This window comes from Cyprinodon tularosa, unplaced genomic scaffold, assembly GCF_016077235.1.
Source record: "Cyprinodon tularosa strain WSP-4 unplaced genomic scaffold, ASM1607723v1 ctg208, whole genome shotgun sequence".
Classification (NCBI taxonomy): Eukaryota; Metazoa; Chordata; class Actinopteri; order Cyprinodontiformes; family Cyprinodontidae; genus Cyprinodon; species Cyprinodon tularosa.
Window position 1 is genome coordinate 1051346 of NW_024038770.1, and position 23589 is coordinate 1074934.

At 40.3% G+C, this 23589-nt stretch overlaps 1 protein-coding gene across 3 annotated transcripts in view; it reads left to right on the forward strand.

Annotated features, from left to right (window-relative positions):
* Nucleotides 1-7054: 7054 nt before the first annotated feature.
* Nucleotides 7055-23589, forward strand: part of syt12 (synaptotagmin XII) — a 31513-nt gene continuing 14978 nt past the window's right edge. The window contains exons 1-3 of one of the 3 annotated variants that reach the window (XM_038285195.1): nt 7055-7452; nt 22371-22431; nt 22869-23062. In XM_038285195.1, coding sequence (XP_038141123.1) covers nt 22386-22431; nt 22869-23062 — 240 coding nt within the window. In that variant the 5' untranslated portion in view covers nt 7055-7452; nt 22371-22385. Of the gene's footprint in view, nt 7453-7488; nt 7641-22370; nt 22432-22868; nt 23063-23589 lie in introns of those variants that run through there. The other 2 variants (XM_038285196.1, XM_038285197.1) reach the window with 2 other exon arrangements.

Sequence of the window (23589 nt, forward strand, 5' to 3'; positions counted from 1 at the left end):
CAGGTTAACATATGCTTCCAGTTTCATCCAGAATGTTAATTCTGGATGAAACTGGAAGCATCCGAATAGACCCAAAAATCGAGGAAGCCTGTCTTTTATAAGATGATAACAGCTTAAGTTCTCTATCCATACACTCACAGGTAAACTTGTCTGTTTAAAGCACATTGTTTCAGATGAAGTGTCAGCGAGGTGCATGAAAACCCGACATGTTTGTATTTCTAGTGATAAGATGAAAAAAAGCTTTTTTTCCTCAAATCGTTCTCAGACAGCAGGTTAGAGATGGAACAATGAATGGATGATATTAATAACCCCTCAAATACTGCTGTTTGTCATTGGTAGAAAAAAAGAGGTACCCTCATTGAACCTGGTGGTAAGCAGCTAAAAGACAAGAACATTTGCACTGATTAACTTCCCAGAGAAACAAGTTAGGAATTAATTAAGTTATCTATACGAATCCTTACATTTACTTATTGCTTTAGCAGCTCACAGTAGCTTTCTATAAATATGCAATATGAGATGAAGGCTTTTTATGTGGCAAGAAAAGTGGAAGGTGCTGTAATATTTAGATTCAGCTTTAAGGAAAAACAAGATTGTTAATTAAGTTCCTGCTCTAACAATGGTCTCATCTTAGAAAGCAATCAAATAAAGCTTTAATAATGGAATGCTCTAGTGGCTTTATCACCGGTGTTTATGCTGGCATCACTGGATCAATAATGGAGCCCAATGTGGTCCCATTTTTCCATTTGCTGATGGATGAAACATCAGAGGGTATTGTTAATCCAGACTAGGATTAGGATTTTAGAGGTTATCTGTGAAACCAGTTCAGGTGGCAGCTGACTCAGGCTTTCAGAGAGAATAACTGCTGGATTCTTGAGCTGATGGATGTTTTTATGAACAAAAATCCAATGTATATGTTATGGCTGATCTTTTTACAGTGAAGCATCATCTTTGTTTAAGGTCCTAATTATGATGCATCTAACAACAAATTATTAAAGCGGTCATAGGATGATTCTGTAGGGTATTTGGTGCTGGTCCTTAAGGTCTCTGAATAGGGTTTGTAACATTAGTTGGGCTGAAAAGGGCATATTTGCTGTTCTATGTGCCCTAATTCAAGCCTGGTTAAAAACCCTAGAATGAAGCGACAGGTTTTCTTCCTTTTATGGCATGCTGATGATTATTTAGATGAACTGTGCTCTGATTGGTTGGTTTACAATGAGCGCAGCTGCTGAGCAAAGATGCATTATAGCAGCAAGCACTCACTCACTGAAACATGGAAATTGTTGATATGGTAGCATTGCTATCAACAGTTATCAGAATCATACAGCTTGCGGATGTGGTGGCCTTACGGTCGGAACAGCCCCTCCTCTCAGTAAAATAAGTTTAGCAAATCCTGCTTTGAACTGTCCAAGATTTTGAAAGCTGTCTTCCGTAAAATAGTTAGAGCAAATGAACAGCTGAGCATCAAACTTTGCAGGGATCTTCTGATACACAAAATAACCCATGCTTGTTGAGTCTTCAGATCCTTAGGAAGACTAAAAAATGTCCACTTTCTCTGTGCAGTCTGGAACGCTGCGTTTACGCCCATTCTGGCTCATTTTCAATAGAGAAACTGCCTGCTTTGTAATTCTTGTAGAAGTAAACCCAACTGTAGGATAAACAGCTAAACTGGTGTCTTACATCTACCTCTATTCATGCTCTTTGGTCAGTGAACCAGTGGGCTGGTCTGTGTGTCAATTTCAGGGCGCGACAAAAGTACAGGCCAGAACCAAATAAGGCAACATCCCTGAATTGACGTCAATTCTGGGCTTCTTTGGATTCACCCGGTTTATGATAGAAGTTTAGGATTGGGAGATTTGCAGAGGAAGAAGGTGTTGATGGGGGGTGAACTTCTCTGTATGTCCATCTCACCCACTGAACTATCGTTATTCATTTGTGACTCCTTTAAGGCATCAATATCACAACATGATTACTGACAGAAAGAAATAAAAAGACCAGAAGGACACAATTTCAAGGATTTACATGAAACTTTATTATTATTATTTGTTGGTTCAAATACAGAAGAATATCAGAAGGCAGAATTAAATAAATTTTTATTTATATTTCCCTTTGAAGCACTTGAGATAACCAAAGTGCCATACATTAAATGAACAATAAAGGAACAAAGTGAGACACTATAACCAATAACAATATAAAGGTAAAAAATATGACACCTTGTAACTGAATGTCAAAAGCTAGTCTGAATAAATCTTTAAATAGGTTAAAGTCATTATTAGTCTGCATGTCAGGAGGCAACATGTTCCAGATCCCGGGCCCAGCCCCTAGACAAGTAGAAAAGCAAGTTATGAATTTACATATGATGTCTATGGCAGCTTTTTACTGTAGTGATTGATATTTTGGCAAATCTCAATAAATCATCAAAAACACAGGTCATTTTTGTCATTGATTTAAAATGTGAAGCTTGAGGGTATGTTATGTAATAATTATGGCTTACAGTCAACGAATGCCTGAAAGAAATCACTATTAGAAAACTTTAACACAAAGATTATCTTATGATCATGTTACGACTCCAATCATTGCTAAATATGCAGACTGCTCTGAGTATATTAATAGAAGGTTGAGTGGAAGGAAAAACTATGGTAGGTCCACAAGCAACAGGGATTACTTCTCACATCAGAGGATTCTATAAAAAAAAAAAGTTTTAGGGTTTTATTACATGTTGTCTTCAATATTAAGACGTCATGTAATCCTTGTTTTAAATCATGCTTGATTTTAAAGATGGTCAGAGGAGTCCTAACCATGGCCTACAGGAAACTGCAGTGGACTACAAGTGATCCTAATTTCCCTTTTAAAGCTACAGTGTGTAATAATTACAAGGAAATACAGTCAGAAATGTAATATATTATACATAACTATGTTATTTATCATCATCTACGAGCTCAGCCTCTTAATCTTAATATTTGCGTTGCCTTAGAATTATAATTATATTATTATTATTATTTATAATTACATAGGAGCGGGTCTCGCAGCCATGGAGGCAGACATCTTTGCGCTACGGCAGCGCAGAGCCAACAAAGTAGCGATTGCGAGATCGCCAAAACGTCACAACGATGTAGAAAAAATAACGGATATATTTATTATCTTAAGTCTACATGAAATCTATACCCTACACAGACTAATGAAATACTATCTGTAAAATTATCTATGTAAACAAACCTCATCACTTGAGAAGGTAGGTGATGTGGACGTCGTGGAAGACATTTTGTCCCGTAACGCTCGCCGTACTGTTGGGGGGGAGAAGCGGTGGGGGGGAGATGTTCATGTTGCTGCAGTCTGCAGTCTGACCGCTAGATGTCGCTAAAAGTTACACACTGTAGCTTTAATTTAAACTATATGGGAATCTTTTTGAATATCAAGGCTAAAGAGTCTTGAAGAGGAGTAGAGGAGCAGATAATCAAGCAGGTTTCCATATTTAGTCATTATATACTGCAGGTGTTCATCCACTGTTTTTTATTGAGTCCAATTTAATTCAATTTATTTATATAGCACAAATTCACAGCACACGTCATCTCAAGGCACTTTACAGTTCACCAGATTATACAGTCAAATTTATTTTCTATCTAAAGAAAACCAGTTGATTGCATCGACTCATTGACTTGAAGGCAATCGCTCACACTAAGCATGCTTGTAGCGACAGTGGAGAGGAAAAACTCCCGTTTAACAGGAAGAGACCTCCAGCAGAACCAGGCTCAGTGTGAGCGGCCATCTGCCGAGGCCGACTGGGGTTCAAGGAGACAGAAGCAGAAATTTAAAAGGCAGCCCTGTCCAGGAAACACACAGCCAGGCAGACAAGCTCCAAGCCAGCTCCCATGTCAGAGGATGAAGAGAGCACATCCAGCCAGTCACAGTCAGAGAAACAGGACTACACTGGAAAGCAGGTCGATCTTGAACATTTACAAACAAAGGTATTGATGGCAGCAGCACAGCTGATATTTCTCTCTAGGATGGTGTCACAGCCAAACAGGAACAGACGAGGGAAAGCTACTATGGGAAAAAGCAGAGAGAGCAGAATGTTAGAGAATGAACTAACAGATTTTGCCAACATATTCTCATTATGAGTTCGTATGAAATTGTACGAAAAGTTATGCACACTATTTCGTACGTTTTGGACGTTTTTCCTCAAAAAACCACATCAGTGCGCATGCGCTGGCAGACAGACAAAAAAAGCAGATCCACGGACGGATGTAAAACTGGGAAAAACTTCTCACTTCTTCATGTCTCTAACTACGTTGCTTGCTGTTTTATATCTTAGGGTTAGGGTCAGGGTTAGGGCTAATTGTATTTTAAATTCTATGTTCTTGAATGGTGCGTAAGATGCGCATGCGCATACGACGAAAAAAACGTCCAAAACGTAATAAATTACGGTGCATAACATTTCGTACGATTTCATACGAACTCATAATGAGAATAGGTTGATTATGCAGAGTAGGAGAATAGAGATAGAATGATGAAATGGGGGTCCCTATGTCCTCCAGAAGCCTAAGACTATAGCAGCATATATAGCTCAGGATAACCCGAGCCACTCTAACTAAGCGTTATCAAAAAGGAAAGTTTTAAGCCTAGCCTTAAAAGTAGACAGGGTGTCTGCCTCACGGACTAAAACTGGTAGTTGGTTCCACAGGAGAGGAGCCTGATAACTAAAAGATCTGCCTCCCATTCTACTTATAGAAATTCTAGGAACCACTAGTAAACCTGCAGATTGAGAGCGAAGTGCTCTGTTAGGAACATAAGGAACAATCAGATCTCTGATATAAGATGGAGCTTGACCATTTAAGGCTTTATATGTGAGAAGGAGGATTTTAAAGAAGAGAAGCCAGGACAGTAGAGATGTGATCTCTCTTTTTCATTTTCATCAGAACTCAGGCTGCAGCCTTTTTGGAACAGCTTAACCCTTATATTATGTTAAGGGTCAATTTGACCCATTTCAGTTTTTGTGTTGATCAAAGTACTGGTTATCTTTTTGTCTTCTTCATGAAATTTGGTGACTTTTCCTCATCTGGGGTCATGAACATGTATGTAAAATCTGGCCACTCTGATGTGTAGTGGAGTGTCTGTGCAGAGTATGTATACAAATATGATGTTATGGGTCATTTTGACCCGGACACTTTAATGTGGGTAATTAGCCATTCAGGTAAATAAAAATGGCTCTTTGATGTACTTTACTCTTGTCATTTGCCTCTGAGACCCAGACCCAGGTGTGGTAAGGGAGGGAACTTTCTTACAATAGTTCTTGTCACTGCTCTCACGTCATCTATATGAAAAAACTCACCAAAAACTGAGCTCCTGAAGGATTACAGCTGAGTAGTCTTTTTCACAAATTTTGAACTTGGATAGTGATGTAGAGCAAGAGTTTTCTAAAGCAGAGGATATTCCAGAATCAGAAGACAAAGTTATTGACCCACATTATCAATTCTCCTACTATGAGATGGACTCAGAGGAAGAGTCTTCTATTATCCCCCGAACAGATGAAAGCCCAGGAATGAGGCAATCATCTTCTGCAAGAGTGACAACATCACAACACCAGAGTTGATGCAGACTATCATCAGCTAATTTGATAAAAACTCCTGGTCCTACCAGATTTGCAATCACATGAATTGAAGAGATTCAGTCAGCATTGCTCAGAATGCCCATATCATAATATGGGCAACCTGAGGTGCAAAATCCAGCTATGCATGATATATGCCAGTATATACTGGAAAGCTATCTGGAGGAAAAGCTTAGAAGAATCAGGGAATGTGTTTGATGCTGGAGATGAATGAAGGGCTGCAAGTCATAACATCACTTGTGACAACCTCTATGTCCTACCTGTTTGGAGAAGAACTTCAGAAAAGAAAGCTGACCATGTTGGGAACAGAAGGTTCTTATCATGAATATAATGCAAGCTGATATATCTCTGAGCACAAGAAAGGACTTGAAGGCACAAATGATCCTGGATTATAACTCAACCAGAGGAGGAGTTGACAATCTGGACAAAGTCACAGCAATATACAGCTGTCAGGGCAAGACTGCCCGCTACCCAACCAACATAAAGTGGAGACGGGTGAATAGAAGAGGAAAAGATCACAGCTCTGTCCCTCCAGAGAGGACAGTAAAACAAGTACATCTTGTGTGAAATGTATGAATTCCATCTGCAGAAAGCAGTTACATTCTTCCCATCATGTGGAGAACTTTAAAATTGTTGAATGTTCAAAATATTAGTAACTAGCGAATTTTAAAGCTAAATTTCAAAAAACAAAATTTGTGAAGAGGGAACATTTTAAACCTAAATAAAGTGTGTGAAATAAAACTGTATGGTTTGTCACTTGACTTAATGTTTAAGTAATCTAAAATAAATTGGTTATTGGTTTAACCTGTTTTCTTGACTATTTTGCTTGTATTTACACAGTGCGGGTCAAAATGACCCGCAACATAATGAATGTAATTTTTTTTCAACATAATATAAGGGTTAACTACAGTTTGTGGACTTCCTGATAGTAAAGAATTACAATAGTCCAGCCTTGAAGTAACAAATGCATGGACTAGTTTCTCAGCATCACCTCTAGACAGGGGATTTCTATTTTTTGCAATAGAAAGATGAGATGGATCTCCTCATGTCTGCTGAAATGACTTTAGATTAACTGTATGCCGACATGAAAACCATTCAATCATTCAATGATTTTCTGATCAATGTGAGTGTTTGCTGTTTGACTTTGCAGGGATCTTTTTCATGGACATAACTCAAGTGGACGGGGGGGGGGGTGGTTGTGATAAATAAACTAAGACAAATACTCTAAAAGGAATCCTAACAGCTGTGATAAAGAATAAAGACAGAGGAGCTTTATTTGTGTTTTTCTCCACATTGCTGGTCAGCTTATATCATTTCACTCTCAATCATTTGCTGACAGCTCAGATCTGAGGGAAGACTTCCGAAATTTAGAGGATCTCCCTGACACTCCCTCCCCCCTCCCCATCTTGTTTCTGCCCCACCACCCCTGTTGATTGCGTTGCGTAATGACGGGCTACAGCGTGTGTGGTGGAGCAGGTAGGATGCTCCTGCTCTCTGCAGCCTCTCTGAGTGTCTGAGCCGATCAGCAGCGGCAGCAGGAGGCGGTCAGTGGACGGTTCAGGTTGCTCTGCAGGGGCGGGACTGGGCCGAGCTGCAGCAGGGATGCATCAGGCAGCAGAACCGGGGCCTCTTCTTCTTCCTCTTCCTCTGATGCGCTACTAAAGAAGAGGGAACGCTGCCTCTTTACCTCCTCCTACATCTCCTCCTCCTACCCCCCTCTGGGGGGAGGAAATAAACCCGATCAGAGTCGCTGAATGGAGAGAGGCGCCTGAAGAAGGGAGAGCGGTGGAGTTGCTCTCCTCTCCTCTCCTCCTCCCCTTCTTCTCTACTGCACCAAAAGAAAAGCCCCGGTAAGCTCCTCTGGCACACACTCACAGTCGCCTGCGTCTTTCCTCTAGTCTGCTGCTTTTGTTGACATAGATGGGATTATCTTCAAGCCGTGCCAGATCCCGTTTGTTTCTACTATCAGACTGGAGGCGGACTGATGTTTCCAGATGTTGAGGTGCAGCATCCCATGGCTCAACTCCAGCCAAATGAAGTTAGTGTAGCTCTATTCAGGAATGCATTCCCTCCAACCTGCTGCTTTAAAAAGTATCATTAATGGTCAGTTTGATGCAATCTGCGTCAATCTGAGCTGCCTTTAAAATAACTCAGAGGAGTTGGAGAACATTAGTAAATGAAATGCATCAGGACAAAACAAAGATTACATCAGACATGTCAGGGGAAAGAGCTGATTCTCCCACTTTCCTTCCAGTGAAACGTAAAGATTAATATTTTTAACATTTATAAAATAGAGAGTTGGACAAAATCTGAAAAAGGTATTAACATATGGAGAGTCTAAAGAGAACTCATGGTTCTGTTCCATCCACCTTTCCTTCCTATAGAATCAGTTTTCCACAGTGAAGAATGGAGGAGCAGGCTGTGACTGAGATCTAATGACCGGATTGTCATGAACCTCAAAACATCTTCTGGGTCTGCTTCTTTAATCATTGTACAAATGAGGCAATCTGGTAAAGGATGAAACTGCTGACAGATCAACTTGATGCCCCTTAGAGCTCATGTAGACTCTGCTGTTTGTTCGATGCTGGGAATCGATGCATGGCGAGGAATAAGATCCTGCTTTGGCTTTTAGTTTTGGGTAATCCCATCAGCTGATGCTTACTCTGGCAGCGTGATGTAATGTGTTTAAATGCTCTCTCCTGTTCTTCCGTTCATATCAGCTGAGTCAGATTTTTTTGTTTTTGTAATCCTGTCAGCATCTGTGGATATCAATTTTTACGCTCTTGATCCACAGTTTAACTTTTATTTGGAATTCGTTTTGCCCATTCTCATATGAGAATCATGCTTTGATTAAAGGCACTGTTAACATTATAGCTCTGTATGTTTTGCACGTTCCTGCTCAGAAACGACCCACGCAAACAGTCAGAAGTCTCTGCAAGCCCCTTTCCAAGGTTTCTTTCAGGGTTACTCAGTATCTAGCTCCATCCATCTTCCCAAACCTCTTACAGCCAGCTATCCAGTCCTTGCTGAAAAGAAAAGCAATCCCCTCTGCATGATGCTGCAACAACTAGGATGGAAAAGAAGTAGGGGATTACCAGAAGATTTCTGTAAATATTTCTGTAAATATCCTTATAAAAAAGACAGATGTAAAACAATTATAGAAACATCTTAGATGTATTCCAATATATTTCTATTATTATTCTTAATTTTTTTCCACCTCTGCTGGTGAGTTTAAACTTTCTCTAAACTTAACAGCTATAGTCTCCAGACTCCCTGGAAATGGCGTCAGCTTTGGTTGATGTCTGGTCTTTATTTTTCATTATGGTCCATTGCGTTCTATTTGAGTCAGTAACAGTTTAACATTAAATTCAAGAAAATAAAGCAAATTTCAAAGAATTAAAAAGTACCAAATAGACAAACTGTCATGATTTGTTTGTGGAAAGATGACCCAAAATGCAGAGGCAGGGAGGCAGAGATGAATTTCTTGAGGGTTTAATATAAGGGAAACACAAAACAGAGGCAGGAAATCCAAAAATGAGAAACTAAGTCCAAACAAACTGAAAACCAGGAGTCCAAATATCCAAAATCCCAAAATCAAAAACATGAAAACGAAGTCAAAACAAGCCAGAAACCATGGAGATATCAGGGGGATTCAATCTAGGAGAGAAAGGCTCAGAGAGACGGAGTTGGAGGAAGTTAGACGAGGACCCAGCAAAGAGGAACTGAAGAGAGAGGGCTTTTAAAGGAGACTGAGACGAAGAAGGCTAATGAGGAAACTGGGAGCAGGTGTGCACAGAGCAAGAGAGGGAAAGAGCTAGGGAGAAAAGAGAACATAAGAGAGCAGCAGAGGGCAACAAAAAGAAACCTGGAAGACTTGAAATAACAACAAAATAATAATTAAACCACTAGGACTATAAAACATGGAGAAAAGAAAACTAAACACTCAAAAGAAAACATAACAGAACCAAGACTGGGATAGTAACTGAGAGAAAACCAAAGAACACAGCAAAATAAAACATCTAACACTAGAAAACCAGGAGTAAAGCAAGACTGAACACTAAAAAAAATATATAACCGATCTAAGACTGAGACAGTAACTGAGAAAAAACCAAAGAACTCAATAAACTAAGAATTAACCCACTAAAACTAGAAAGCAAGGAGCAAAGCAAAACTGGATACTCAAAAGAAAAAACATAACAGAAACCTGACACAAACAGATTATTAAAAGTATTGTGGAGGATTTTTGCGATTTTAAAAAAAGACTCGGCCTCTCCACTTAAAAAAAAAAAAAAAAGCACATGCACAACCCTGTAGCTGCTCCGAAGAGGAAACTCCTATTAATATGCTCACACTTAACAACGTGCACAAGCCCATTTCTCCTGTTGCACGCTCTATTTAAAAGTTGCTGTTATCATAGCTCATACAAGAGCAGGGACTATATAGTGGACTCTATAGTGAACTAAGGTAACTGACTGTTTGGACAGATGATCACTGCTTTTTGGTCACGTAACTCCTCCTCCGTCTGTGCCAACTTCAAAATCAGTCGCCGCTCTCGGGTAGTGGCATCATTTGGCGACAGCGGGCCACTGTTACAGCAAATCCCATAATGCTTTGCAAGGAGAGCTCTCCACGCAAAGCATTCCGGGGTGTATCTGCCTATTCTGAGGCCTTTCATTCCTTCTCATACACTTTGTAGACACTTTTTCTCGTACGACCCTAGACCATTTTTAAGGAACCATGGTGAGAAAGGTGAGCTAAAATGACTGTCTGAAACTGTAGCTCACCACAGATTACGCCTGAATGCGCAGAGAAAGATAGCTAAGTGGGCGAACATTTAGGACGTCCTTACATAAAACATATCACCTAGCCTGATAAACCAGATTAAATGTGTAATTTAGTCTGGCCCCTGATGAATGAGACCTTGGAAGATTGTTGATGAGAACAACATGTCTGTGCCTATTGGCCAATGCTCTGACCAATTAGTGCAACTGACTAATTAGGACAACTGACAGAAAGCTGGTGGGGGAGTGTAAACAAACAGCCTGTCGGTAAAACGACGAATACGTCCTTCTTAAAAATGAGTGAACGTAGAGCCTCTTCCTGCTCACGTTTCAATGGAAACCCCAAGTCTAATCCTTCTAAACTGATTCCAAAGCTGAGTCAGATGAGAACTGTTCAATAGTTGTTGCCATCTACCTTGTTGTGCTTTCTTCAGTGTCGTGCAGCTTTGTCGTGACCCCCTCCAAACCCCACCCGCTTTGCATCCAAAAATTCCAAACAGATCTCTGCTCTGTTATTTGCCCGCCAGTTCTAGGGCCATGGTGCAGACCACTCTCAGGCTAAAATTATTTTGGCCGCTGGCGGGTGGGGCTAGTTTACTAGGCTACATATCACCAGAATGATTGACAATAAGAGCACCACCTATTTAGATGATCCACCCGGAAATAGAAAATCGTCTTCTATTTGTTAATTTCATTAACAAATAATTAAATAAAAAAGGGAAAAATATACATTTTCACTTATCGCCTTCATTTCTACTGACTATGGTCCATGATGGGTTCAAACAGGACTTCCTTTAGCTTTCTTAAAACAAAAAAAAAACAGATTTGGGAACAGACGATAATGCATCATTCTTATCCTCCCAGAAGTGATCATTAGGGCAACAGTTGGTTTTTGGTTGGTGTTTGACAGCTTCTCAGTTCTGTCCGGTGTGAAGCAGTGAGTATTGCTGCTGCTTCAACGAAATACGAGCCGCTCAGAACTCAATTCCTCCACTAGCGTTTGCAATCATCTCACCCCTTCCCCGCTGTCTGTGTGTCTCCCTCACACTGATCTTTCCCTCTGTCCTCTCTGAACTCATTAGAAGTTTTATTACATCAGGGAAGCACTTAGATGAAAACTGAAGAGGTGATACTGTGTGAGTTCTCAGATGTCTGGATGTATTACAGCTAATATCTCCAGAGGAGATTAACTGAAAATTAAGCTTAAAAATGTGCCAATATAGATGCAGACAGGAAGTTTAAAAATGAATATTTACAACGTTATTAAACAGTAGAGTAGCAAGAGAATCCCAGAGCCTCTCTTTCATGAGAAATCTGGCCCGCTTTCTTAAAGTGAGTGGACATCGTTCCAAAACATTAGGTCAGCTCTTACAGGCTTTTCTGCAGCCCTAAGTGCTTTCTGCTGTGTATTAGCTTAATTGTTGGGTTGTTAATCTCATAAGTGGTAGCTTCAATTTGTTAGCAGGATCAGGGGACGACACTTGAGTTATTGCTTTCCCTTTGATGCCAGTTTGACAATCTGTGAGTTAAGATTAATTAAAGAAAAAATTTTGGTCTGGACTTTGACTAGGACATTAGTCTTTAATATTCCCATATGGATGTATTTAAGTTGTTTGCAGTGGATACTGTGTATGTGCCAATCATCTTGCTAAGTTTAGGAAGATTCCCTGTTATGGGTCTTAAAGAGAAACCCCATAGCATGATGTTGCTGCTGCCATGCTTCTGTATAGTCTGAAGTTTGTTGCTTATTTTACCATCATACTTTAACATACTGCTTTAATTTGATTACAATCATGCACCTCTTTGTGTGGTTTTAGCACATAAAATTCATTAACATCCATAGAAATCTTTGTAACATGACAAAATGTGAAAAGGTTCAGCTTAAATTAGCTTATTTACATGATGATGTGATAAAAGCACAAGAATAAAGCCCCACATGCTTTCATTGCCTGGACCTAGTTACCTTGTAATGAATCATTACGTGATACAATGGTAGATCTGATTCTGGATTTATTCAGAGCCTCACCTTGTAAATATGAGTGAAAATATTTGATGTCGGTATTTCAGCTCAGCTAAATTTCAGTGCAAGAGGCCATCTGCCGAGGCCGACTGGGGTTCAAGGAGACAGAACCAGACACACAAAAGGAGAACATATCTAAACATGTTAACAAAAATGAAATAAGTTATTTGGCGCTCGGGCCCCGGCAGAAGACTGTGATGCTAAGAATCAACATTCGAGTGTGGGAGGGACTGAGAATAGTCTGAGAGTGAGGGATGAGACGGGACGGAGATGGTTGATAGTTCACTGGCATGCAACAGGGAGGCTAGGCCAGGATGCTAAAGGGGAACTCGAACAATGATTGGCTTCAGAGGAGGTGCGGTCCCGGGGTTGATTGGTGGGTGGTTCAGGTGAAGCTGATCGAAGTTCTGCTTAAGCTTCATAATAACTAGGTTTAAATTTATGTTGTTAAAGCAATAAACTTAACAGTTTTTAAATAGATAGAATCACTAGCATTCATTTTGAGTAAGAATACCTTATTTATACTAAATATATAACCTGATGATAATGCATATCAAACAAATAATCCTTATTATACAAATAGATATGCATAATGTAAGGTTTAATTTGGCCTGAAATGTTGTTGTAAGTGGCCTTTAGTCTGTTATTTCCTTCAGCTTCACTTTTAGGATTTGGAAAAAGAGCAATGATAGATTCTGCTTATCTGGTCAATCTTAAACAATAGTTCTCAGTGCAGGAATTCAGTTATAGAGATGATCCCTTCCAGGTATCACCACAACCCCCACCCCATCACAGAGGAACAAAGTACTTCCTCTCGTCAGCCAGGTGATCAATCCCGCCTTTAACGGAGACCTTTCACAATCATAGACAGGTTTCAGGTATTACAGGCGAACAATGGAACCAAACGACCAACTCGTCGGTTCCAATTTGCATGTTTTTCCAAGCAATACAAGGCCTTGTCTATATAAAGACTCAAACTCACTGCGGATCCAGACATTTGAATTGAGAAAGCTTCCTGGAGGGGACGCGAAACGTCTTTAAACCTTGGAAACCAAGTTCAGTAGATTGTTTTTAAACTTTTACGGAATGATTATGACTTGGATGACTGAGAATCTTCATAATCATAGTGCAGGAAACGACTTTCCACCTTATAAGCTAGCTGCACACAGTTGTGACAGATACCAGCTTAACCATAGCAACAAACCTATGGGCCACAATGGAAGACAAACTTATTATCCAGACAATTTGGAAAGATGGGGTCAGGGAGAGTTAAGACATCTATGAAGAGAAAACGCTTGCCTTCCTTCCTTCTAGTCCCTCTAGCAATACCGGCCTGTAGATGGATTGCTATAAAATCCTGAAACATTGATGGTGGGCTCCAGAGGCTTTGGTCATGAATAAGATTATACGCTGTCATTTCCATGAAGTGAATATAAAATGTGTGCATGAAAGAGATGGATGAGGAGATGTTCTATGATTATTTTTGTTTATAGTCTAGCAGGTAAATACACTGGGCTTCATCCTCAGACGGTTTGCAGATTTTAACACACAGAGCAGATCTTTAAAAAAGGTCATTTCCATTTGTAATTCAGCAGATCTTCTTTTGCGTGTTTGCCTCCATCAATACGCAGATTATATTCTTATAATCAAACTACCAAATTCATTGTTGGAGGACATGCAACTGGAAACATTTACCACGTCCCGAAGCTATTTTCCAAACGGGAAACTCAACAGCAGCTACAGTTTCTGCCTCCTTTAGTGCTTCTTAAAGCCAGTTATAAACTGACATGCAAAAATATTTGTGGTCATTGTGGCTAAAAAGGAGGATTATGTAAACATGTCGGGACTGTAAGAAATAACATAACAACCGTAGAATATATATAAGAATATATAATATTAAGAAGAGAAAATTATAGACCAAAATACTAGAGCTTAAAGTCCCTCATTTGGAATCTTTGCAGCTCAGACCTATTGTGTTGTTACGGCCCACTGCTTCCTCAACTGGTCCAATAAGGTGTCACAAACCAAAAAATAATAATGTACCAGTTTAATAATAGAGAAGCTATTACTTAGCTTTATATTTTTTAATATGTAAAACCTATTTATTTTCTGAGAATGTGCTTATTTAGAGCAACTATGCAAATTAACAAACATTAAGAAAAAGTGCACTATATTATATTATTTTCCATGTGAATCCCAGATAGTTCATGCTTCTTTGCCTTTTCTAAAAAGTGCTTTAAATCGGCCATACCTGTCTTTATCCATGCTGGCTCAGATCCTGACATTTGAAAAATGAGGCAGGGAAAGCAGAATAAAGCATTAGCCTCGCTGCAAGCAGTTAGCCAAGCCTTGTAGCTACACCAGGTTCTGGAAAAAGACTGAGTGTACTGTCTCCCTCTGTCTTTTGATGGCTGATCAGGTCCAGACGCTTTCCCCTCCAGCTTCTCTTGGTAAGTTTGCTGTAAGGGACTTTACTTAATTTGATTTTTCTTATTTTTTGCTGCTCTCCTGCACCCTGATGTGTTTCAATATCTCCTATCCTTTTGTATTGCAGAGGAGCAACTGCACATGTACAAGTTTTAACAAGAGTAAATTTTTGCTCCCCAGGGTGGAAATACGTCACCAATCTGACAACGAACAAATAGCTTTACTTGTCATTATTTATTTTAGATTAAAATATTTATCTTGGCCATCTAAAAATATGATAATATATTTCAAAATATTATGATTATATAATTAAAGTTTTATTTATTATTATTTTTTAATGTCTTAATCAAGGTCATTGGGTGGGGCGGCACCTTAGCGCCCTCTATTAGCCATCCGCCACTGTTTCGAACCCTTTACAGGCTTAACATGGGAAGGCTGGATCCTAAGGCTCTGAGTTGGCATGGGAGGTGGGGGGGGTTGTGTTTTATATGAGTGACTGGGGCGTCCTGCTGCCACATGCAGACTTGTCCTCCATTGGTGCCAATGCTGACACTTGAAAACCTGTGCCAGTAGGTGCTTCTTTTACTCAAAATAAACGGAACCAAAGAGCCAAAGCCCACTTCACTCTGGAAACAGACCAAACGGGAGATGAGGAGCACAGTGTGTGCAGGATAGAGATGCATTGCCTACCTGGCTGCTCGGGGACTGCGGCGTTATGTAATTTCACAGTGCGGCAGCTAATTTGATTGTGATGTCATTGAAGGAGATTAAAAGCTGAGCTGATTGATCAGGCTGTCAAGAAAGTGAACAGGAGAGCGAAGAGCGAGGGCGGCTTATACGCTCGTTCTCTGCCTGTTCCTCCCACTCGCAGTGTTCCTTACTCCTCTGTCAGCACAGACACATCGTTCTTTAACGACAATAGCCATTTGTTTCCATTATCCATCTCATCAGCAGCTTTTTCTCTCCCAATCTAAAAGTTTCTCTTTTAAGCTGTGCATGGGTTTGCTTAAGAAAGAGCCAATCAGTCCCTGTGTGTACATGCTGTTGGATATACAGCTAAGACAAAAGTATAAGCTCTGAATCAAAGGTTCCTCTTTACTGCTGCAGACATGTCTTTATAAGTTTTCACCTAAAATTATATTGTATCCTTGAGTGTGTATTTTTATGGAACTTAGCGTAAATAAAACCATAGCTTTCCATGAGCAAAGATATCATGGGGATGAAAGAGCTCTGGGCAACTTTTCATCTTACAGGCAAAACAGTATGTGTCATGAAAAACTGCAAATTAAACACTGCATTCCACTGTTAAAATATGGTGGTGGCAGTATTATGCTGTAGAAATGCTTTTTTTAAAGTATTAAAGTTGATGAGAGTTCATTCATTTTAGCTAGTGTTTTAAAGAGTCTTTGCTAAGATTTACTGGTCAGGTTAAAGGATATTTTTTTACTATCAACTGCTGTTCAGACCAGTAGAAAAGTGTAACTTTTTTTATTATATTAATGCTCATCTGATGCATCTTAATTATCTGATTCTGTCACAGACTCAGCACTACTTTGTGTCTTTGATATGAGGGTGTATATGTTAACATGGCCATGTTCACATCTAAGGCCCATTAACACATCTTAAAGGTAGTGGTGAATTTTTTGTTCTTCACGCAGAACCGTCCTCTCCACAGCTCTGTACCGAGAGGGAACGCCTATTAGACGCATGCACGAGAATGCACGAGCCCATTTCTCATCCAGGAGGTGTGGGGATGCAAAAATCACGACCTGCTTGTATGTGTGTGTGTTTGCTGCAGTGGAAATTTGGACATTTTTGTGGGGTAATTAAGGCATATAACTATTGATGCAAATTACAAAATAAACTTATCTTGCCTGGAAAGTTACAATATAGAGGTAGATAACTTTTACTAGCAGTGATGTGAAATGGATTTCTCCAAATAGCATGCCAAATTTTACCTGTCGAGTAGAAACTTGAAACGGAGGCATCAGTGGGAAGCTTGATTGTGCTGTCATCGTGTGCCATCACGTGAAAGAATCTCCCAAAAACACTCTGATCTTGTTTCTCTCTACTGAGGCCTTTCTTGTCTTCTAAAACACTTAATAGGCACCTCTCCTATGACCCTCGGCCATTTTCAAAGAACCGCGGTAAGAAAGGTCAGCTTCAATGACTGTCTGAAACTGTTGCTTGCCACAGATATACGCCTGAAAGTACGCATGAGCAGCAAAAGATAGCTAACTGGGGACAAGAATGTAGAACGGCCTTACTTAAACATGACTGACAAGGGTCACGGTGTCTCCAAAAAGTCTGGTGTGCGAACTGTACTACAGCGCCTTAAGCACTCCATGCACAGTTTTTTTGATGCACACCATGGCGGATTGAGGCTTGGTCCAACATCTAGCTGTAAACTGGGCTTTAAACCTTGCAGATTGGAAGAAGTACTTTAAATTCAAAGCCAAATTAGGAAAAAATGGAAAAAAAGAAAATAGTTTTTTTTTGTACTTATGGATTTCTCCCCTGAAAATGTGGCTTTTGAACCATTCCCATGTTAATGTGGAGGTTTACGGTTGTCTAGATTAAAGCCAGTAAGTTTGTGGCCAGGTTTGGAGGAAAGATGTTTCATTTCACTGCCTTTTTATCTGATGTGTATTTTGGTACTTATTGTGTTGTTGTGTATGCCTTTTTATTTAAAAGTTATTTTAAATGTATTGCTTTAGGTTATGGGGAGTGATAACAGATGATTTCTCTTTCTGCTCCCTATTATTCAGGAGTTTAGAATGTTTGTTTTTATTGTAAATGGCCTGTACTTATATAACACTTTTTCAAGTCAGAGTACTTGACCAGAGCACTTTGCATTACATTCAGTCATTCACTCACACACTGACGGTGCTAAACTACATTATAGCCAAAGCTGCCCTGGGGCTCACTGACTAAAGCGAGGCTGCCATACAAATGTGCCACCAGTAGGCAACGCAGGTGAAGTGTCTTGCCCAAGGACACAACAATAGTGAAAGTGGGAACCGGGGCTTGAACTCTCAACCCTCCGGTTGACGGGAAAACTGTCACTGAACAACTCATTATGTTTAATGTTTTGTTTAAACACAATGAATGAGAAACATTCAATAACTGAATCAATAAATACATGTTTATGTATTACATTTAATAATCAACAAGGCTCTTATTGCTGTAAATCTACAAAATTATAAACAAACGGATATGCCTCCATAGATGCAGCTAGTATCAGTGAAAAAGATAGAATGGAGAAATGCTTGGTCATATAACTACTGTATTTATCTTAAAAAAAAAGTTGATGTGCTGGTTTAGATGTACTGGTTTGGCCTGAGAAAACATTTTGAATTAGTTACAAAATATAGAACAAAAAGTATAAAGAGAGTATAAAGTATAAAAAAAAAATCAGGAGTTATAATGGGGCTTTTTTAAGAGTGATCATTAAGAAAAGAGAAAAATAATTGTCAAAATGTAGAGTGAGACTTTATTAGATTGGACTTAGACAACTTTTATTGTAATTTTGTATACATAGATTGTATACAAAATTCTATTTAGTTTAGTAAAACTAAACTAGGCAGTAAATGAACATTTCCACTGCATAAAGTGCAGCACTGATCAAACGTAAAAAGTGTGGTGCAAAAACCGCATAGATATGGAAGTTCAGAGCATTAATAAATATGGTGCAAATTTGCAGTATTTTTGGTTTGGTGTTGTAAGTGTGATGCAGAGTCTGTGACTTAATTTAGAGTTTTTTTCAACAGTTTAGAACAGGCATCCCCAAACTCGGTCCTCGAGGGCCGCTGTCCTGCAGGTTTTAAGGGTTTCCTTGCTTTAGCACAGCTGATTATCATGAATGCAGTAGAGCAGAAGCCTGTTAATCAGCTTTCAATTAAAATCAGCTGTGCTGGAGCAAGGAAATCTCTAAAACCTGCAGGACAGCGGCCCTCCAGGACCAAGTTTGGGGATGCCTGGTTTAGAAGTTTGATGGCAGTGGGGAAGAAGGTGTTTCAGAATCTACTGGACCTGGATTGAACACTGCAAAGCCTCTTCCCAGAGGGCAGCTGGGAGAACAGTCCATGGTGGGGGTGTGAGGGGTCATTGATGATGTTACTGGCTCGGGACACGCAACGCTGGGATGAAATGTCTTTAATGGAGGGAAGAGGAGCCCCCATGATCTTCTCTGCTGTTCTCACCACTCTCCTCACCTTCTTCCAGTCTGAGCTGCTGCGGCCTCCACACCACACAGTGAGACAGCTGGTCAGAACGCTCTCTATGGTGGTTCTAGAAGGTGGTGAGGATGGGTGGGGGCAGGTATGCTCTCCTCATCCTCAGCAGGAAGTACAAGTGCTTCTGTGCCCTTTTAACCAGTGAGGTGGTGTTTACAGTCCAGGTGAGGGTGTCTGTGATGTGCACCCCTAGCAATTTGGTGCTGTTGACCACCTCTACAGCTGAGCTATTGATGATCAGTGGAGCGTGGTTAGGACGTTTTTTCTGAATAGGACTATGATCTCCTTCAGCTTCTCCACATTCAGAATCAGGCTGTTATCTCTCCACCAGCTGCTCCACCCCCTCTCTGTAGTCCAGGTCGTTGTCGTCTCTGATGAGACCCACCACCGTGTTGTCCTCTGCAAACTTAACAAGCTGATTGGTGGTGAACCTGGGGAGACAGTCCTGTGTCATCAGGGTGAACAGCAGGGGGTTCAGGACGCAGCCCTGAGGGCAGCCTGTGCTTAGGTTGATGACATCAGAGGTGTTATGTCCGACCCGGACTGACTGAGGTCTGTTGATGAGGAAGACTAGCAGCCAGAGGGATGTTTTGAATCCCAGCTGTTTCAGTTTTCCTTTAGATGCTTTGGGATGATGGTGTTGAAAGCTGAACTGAAGTCTAGGAACAGCCTCCGCACACGGGTGTTCTTCTCCTCCAGGTGTGGCAGGCTCAGGTGCAGAGCAGAGGAATTCATATCCTCGGTGGAGCGTCGGTCGAATGTTGGGGGGAGACTGGAGACAATGTTCTTTAACCCGCTTTTCGAAGCACGTAATGTCTTTCAGTCTTAACATTACACTGGACACAACGTTTTCACTGTATTTATGTAAACATTGTAAAAGTACTTTTTTAAATGGATCATATTTACACCAATTTAGCTCCTATAAACTAGAGCATAATTCATTTAACAGCAGGTTCCTAATTATCCCTAATTAGTCTACTTTGAAGTCTTACTGCTGTTTATTTTACAGAGAGAACTGCTGATTCTTGTAGTTCGTTAATGTTTTTTTTTGATAAAATCGTCCTTTAAAGGAGTTGCTGAAGCATCCGGTAGGTTTCCTGTTGAAAGGGGACCAGTTAGAGTTCGAAGGTAGCGATGCATCTTACTGCAGAACTTCCCTTCGAAGGATCAGCAATTTAAAAACAGTAAAATCTCCCATATCTAATAGAGTTAACCACCCTGCTGCAACTGGACTTAAAAAGACTCAGGATTGTGAGCCTGCATCAGGATAAAGACTCACTCAGAGGCTAAATGCAGCTCTGTGATTGATCAAACAACTTCTTCCACTTGACTGGATATGCAAACAAATGAACTGCTTTTTTTTTGTTTTTAATCTTTATGTTTGAAGCTACACTCTGCCCTCCTGAATCCACAAGTGTTTGCCCCAGTGAGCCAATCTGAATCCCGTAGAGCAGAGACTCTGGGAGATTCCCTCTCTTTCTGCTCACCTAATGGCACATCAGGAGCACGTCAGCGGGCGCTGCACTGCAGCAGCATATTTAACTAGCTTGCATGGGTTGTGTTCTCTAAAGCATTTAGTTAAAAAGAAAATAAAAAAACAACAACACACACATACTGCAGCCCTCCCCCACTGTTTCCCATATATCATTAGTGTAATGCTCCCATTCCCCCCAAGCTGCTGAGATATGAGGAGATTCTAACGCACTGGCAGGAGGGAGGAGTGGCAGAATGAGTCACACACAGGCGAGCGACCATCTATTTTATAGCTTTTATGGGTTTATTTATGGAAGATAGTGATGCGGAAAAAAACATTCTTATTTTGCATTTGGAAAAAAGAGTTAAAGACACTTTATGCCACATAATGAATAACCATAGAAACTGTATGTCGCAATAAAGCATTGTGAAGGTTGGCTCCATGTTACATAAATGTAAATTAATAATCAGATGTTTTACCAATGACAGAAAAAACCCTAAAACATGTAGCATTTCTTCAATGGTCCTTTTATAATTGGATTTGATTAGTGCCTCTGTCTAAATGATTTATTAAAGAAAATAAAAATGTACATGAAAACATGGATGGAAAGCATGGATGACATTTTCTTTTCAGAATTGGGGGGACGCAAGTATTTTTTTAATGTCAGTTTGACCATCCAATCTCAAACTCAGTTTAGTGGCGCATCAGATGTTTGTAAATCTCAGGAGTGACGGCGGTGACATCAGGAGCTTTTGGCGGTCAAAACTCAAGGAAACGGGCTTCAGCTTGAGCTGCCATTCTCCGCTTGGTCCTAGTGCTAAACAAATGCGTAATGTATCATAACATTATTTTTGGACAGTAAAATGTGCAGGGGACCAAAACAGACGTTTGAAAAAGTGCAAGAGATGTGTCCCACATGTCCCACCCCAGAATTACGTCTATGATGGAAAGCAAGTCACTAAACACAGTTCCAGCCCCCCCATATTACCAGGTAGAAGCACACAATTTTTCTTCTCAGTGCATTATTGTCATCACACTGTCACAAGTACAGAGCAACGAAATGAACTCTCTGCATTTAGCCCATCACCTTGTGGAGCAGTGGGCTGCCATTGTGCGGTGCCCGAGGAGCAGTGTGGGGTTAACAGTCTTTGATCAGGACCCAAAGTGGCAGTCTGTGGGAGTGGGGCTTTAACTCTGGATTCCAAGCTCTATGCCCTTACCTCTAGGCTACCACTCCCCCCCAAATGGTTTTTTAATGGTCTACTAAAAAATATTTTTTGATGTATCAGTCATAATGAACAAATTCTCCACAAAAAAAAAAAGATGAAATCCAACAAACTCGAAAGTAGAACCCAAAGGAAAAACAACTTGAACACTTTTGGGGGGAAAACAGGAGCTGGATTGAGCTTCCCTCACATTAAAGTATAAAAAGATCTAAAAAGACAAGAAAAAGTATAAAAGAAGGAAAAGTAAGGAAGGGGTGTGGTTTCGGTTGTATCAATATAGTGGTTCCTGTTTCAGCATCTTTAGCAGCGATGGACGTTAGGTTCTCATTGTTATTCTGTCCTGTGTCCTTTAAACTATTGGCTCAGACAAATGAACAGTAATTCAGGCTGATAGGAATTGATCTGGTTGAATTTTCTCTGTAAAGCGCCTTGAGATGCCATGTGTTTTGAATTTGCGGTATATAAATAGACTGAATTGAATTGATTGAGGTCAAGGGGAACAAGCTTTTCAAGCCTCCAGAGCAACTGTCATCTGGGATGTTTGTTTAAATTAAAATGTTTGCAGTTAAACTACAGAAAGAGTCTGTTTTGTTGTGATCCTGCAGGCTGGATGAGACATCATGTCCTCGGCTGAGAGTGAGGATTTATCAGGCTACCATTTGAGTGGTAAGTAGACTTCACACAGTTTATGCTTGCTGTATTTCTGTGCACGGATACATTTCTGTGGAACGTCTTTAACTTGTCCACGTGATCCAAGAATCAAACATGACGTTTTGTCAGTTTTCACAGTTGAGTCTCGGTCTCATTTGTCTTTCCACACAAGCTCTGCTAGTGCACACACACACGCATTTAATTTGCTGCGACACTTTAATTACCTGCCAAACCTTGTTGGATATTTGCCTCCAAATATTTGATTTATTTCGACTTTATGTCTTCTGGCTGTTCCTGCATTCACCCACTCCCCCTATCAGAGGCACCACCTGAAACTGGATCTGGACAAAGAAACGTTCATGGTTTATCTTCAGTCCTCCATCTCGTCCATTCTGAGGCCTCTGTAGATCCGAGCAGCTTTAGGATGCTATTTGTTTTTCTCTGTGTTTCAGTTGTGCGTAACCCTCCAGGCTGGGAGGTGGGGATCTACCTGGTGGGCTTCCTGGTGCTGCTCGTCGCTGCGGGACTAAACATCTGGAAGCTTTGGAAATCTGGAGCCTTCCCCGCCCCTTCGCCCTTCCCCAATTTTGATTACAGATATCTGCAAGAAAAATATGGAACCTCCTTCTCAGAAGTCAGGCAAAAGGTAACGTCTATTTAACCTTCACTAACCCCAACCTTTCCTTTCATGATCAGCAATCCTGACCTTTGATATGTGAATCAATGTATGTTGAAAGTATTTCTCAGCAAAAATCGGAGCTAGTCATCAATAAATTCAAGACTAATTTTATATAAGCTGCAAAATATAACTACATTTTTCAGCATGCTTCCGAGTAAACCTATGTAGATAAAGCCTAAATAGAAGGTTTATCATCTTCAGAATTGTAGGGGTTTTCTTTGAATGCCATTTTAATGTTGAGTGTTTATACCGGTCGGGCCATTAAAGTCGCTTGTACACTGTGAGAGAAATGAACGTGAGAGGAGAAAAACACTTTATCTCTTCTGGAAAAATAAAGATTCATTAGCTCAACAATATAGAAGTCCAGCTTTATGAGCCTGACACACAAAATCGGTGTTGATATTTAAAAATCACATGCAGAAGAGACTAAAAACAAGCAATTCTGTTTTTTTTTTTTTGTTTTTTTTCTCTTTGGCATCATGATGATGATGTCC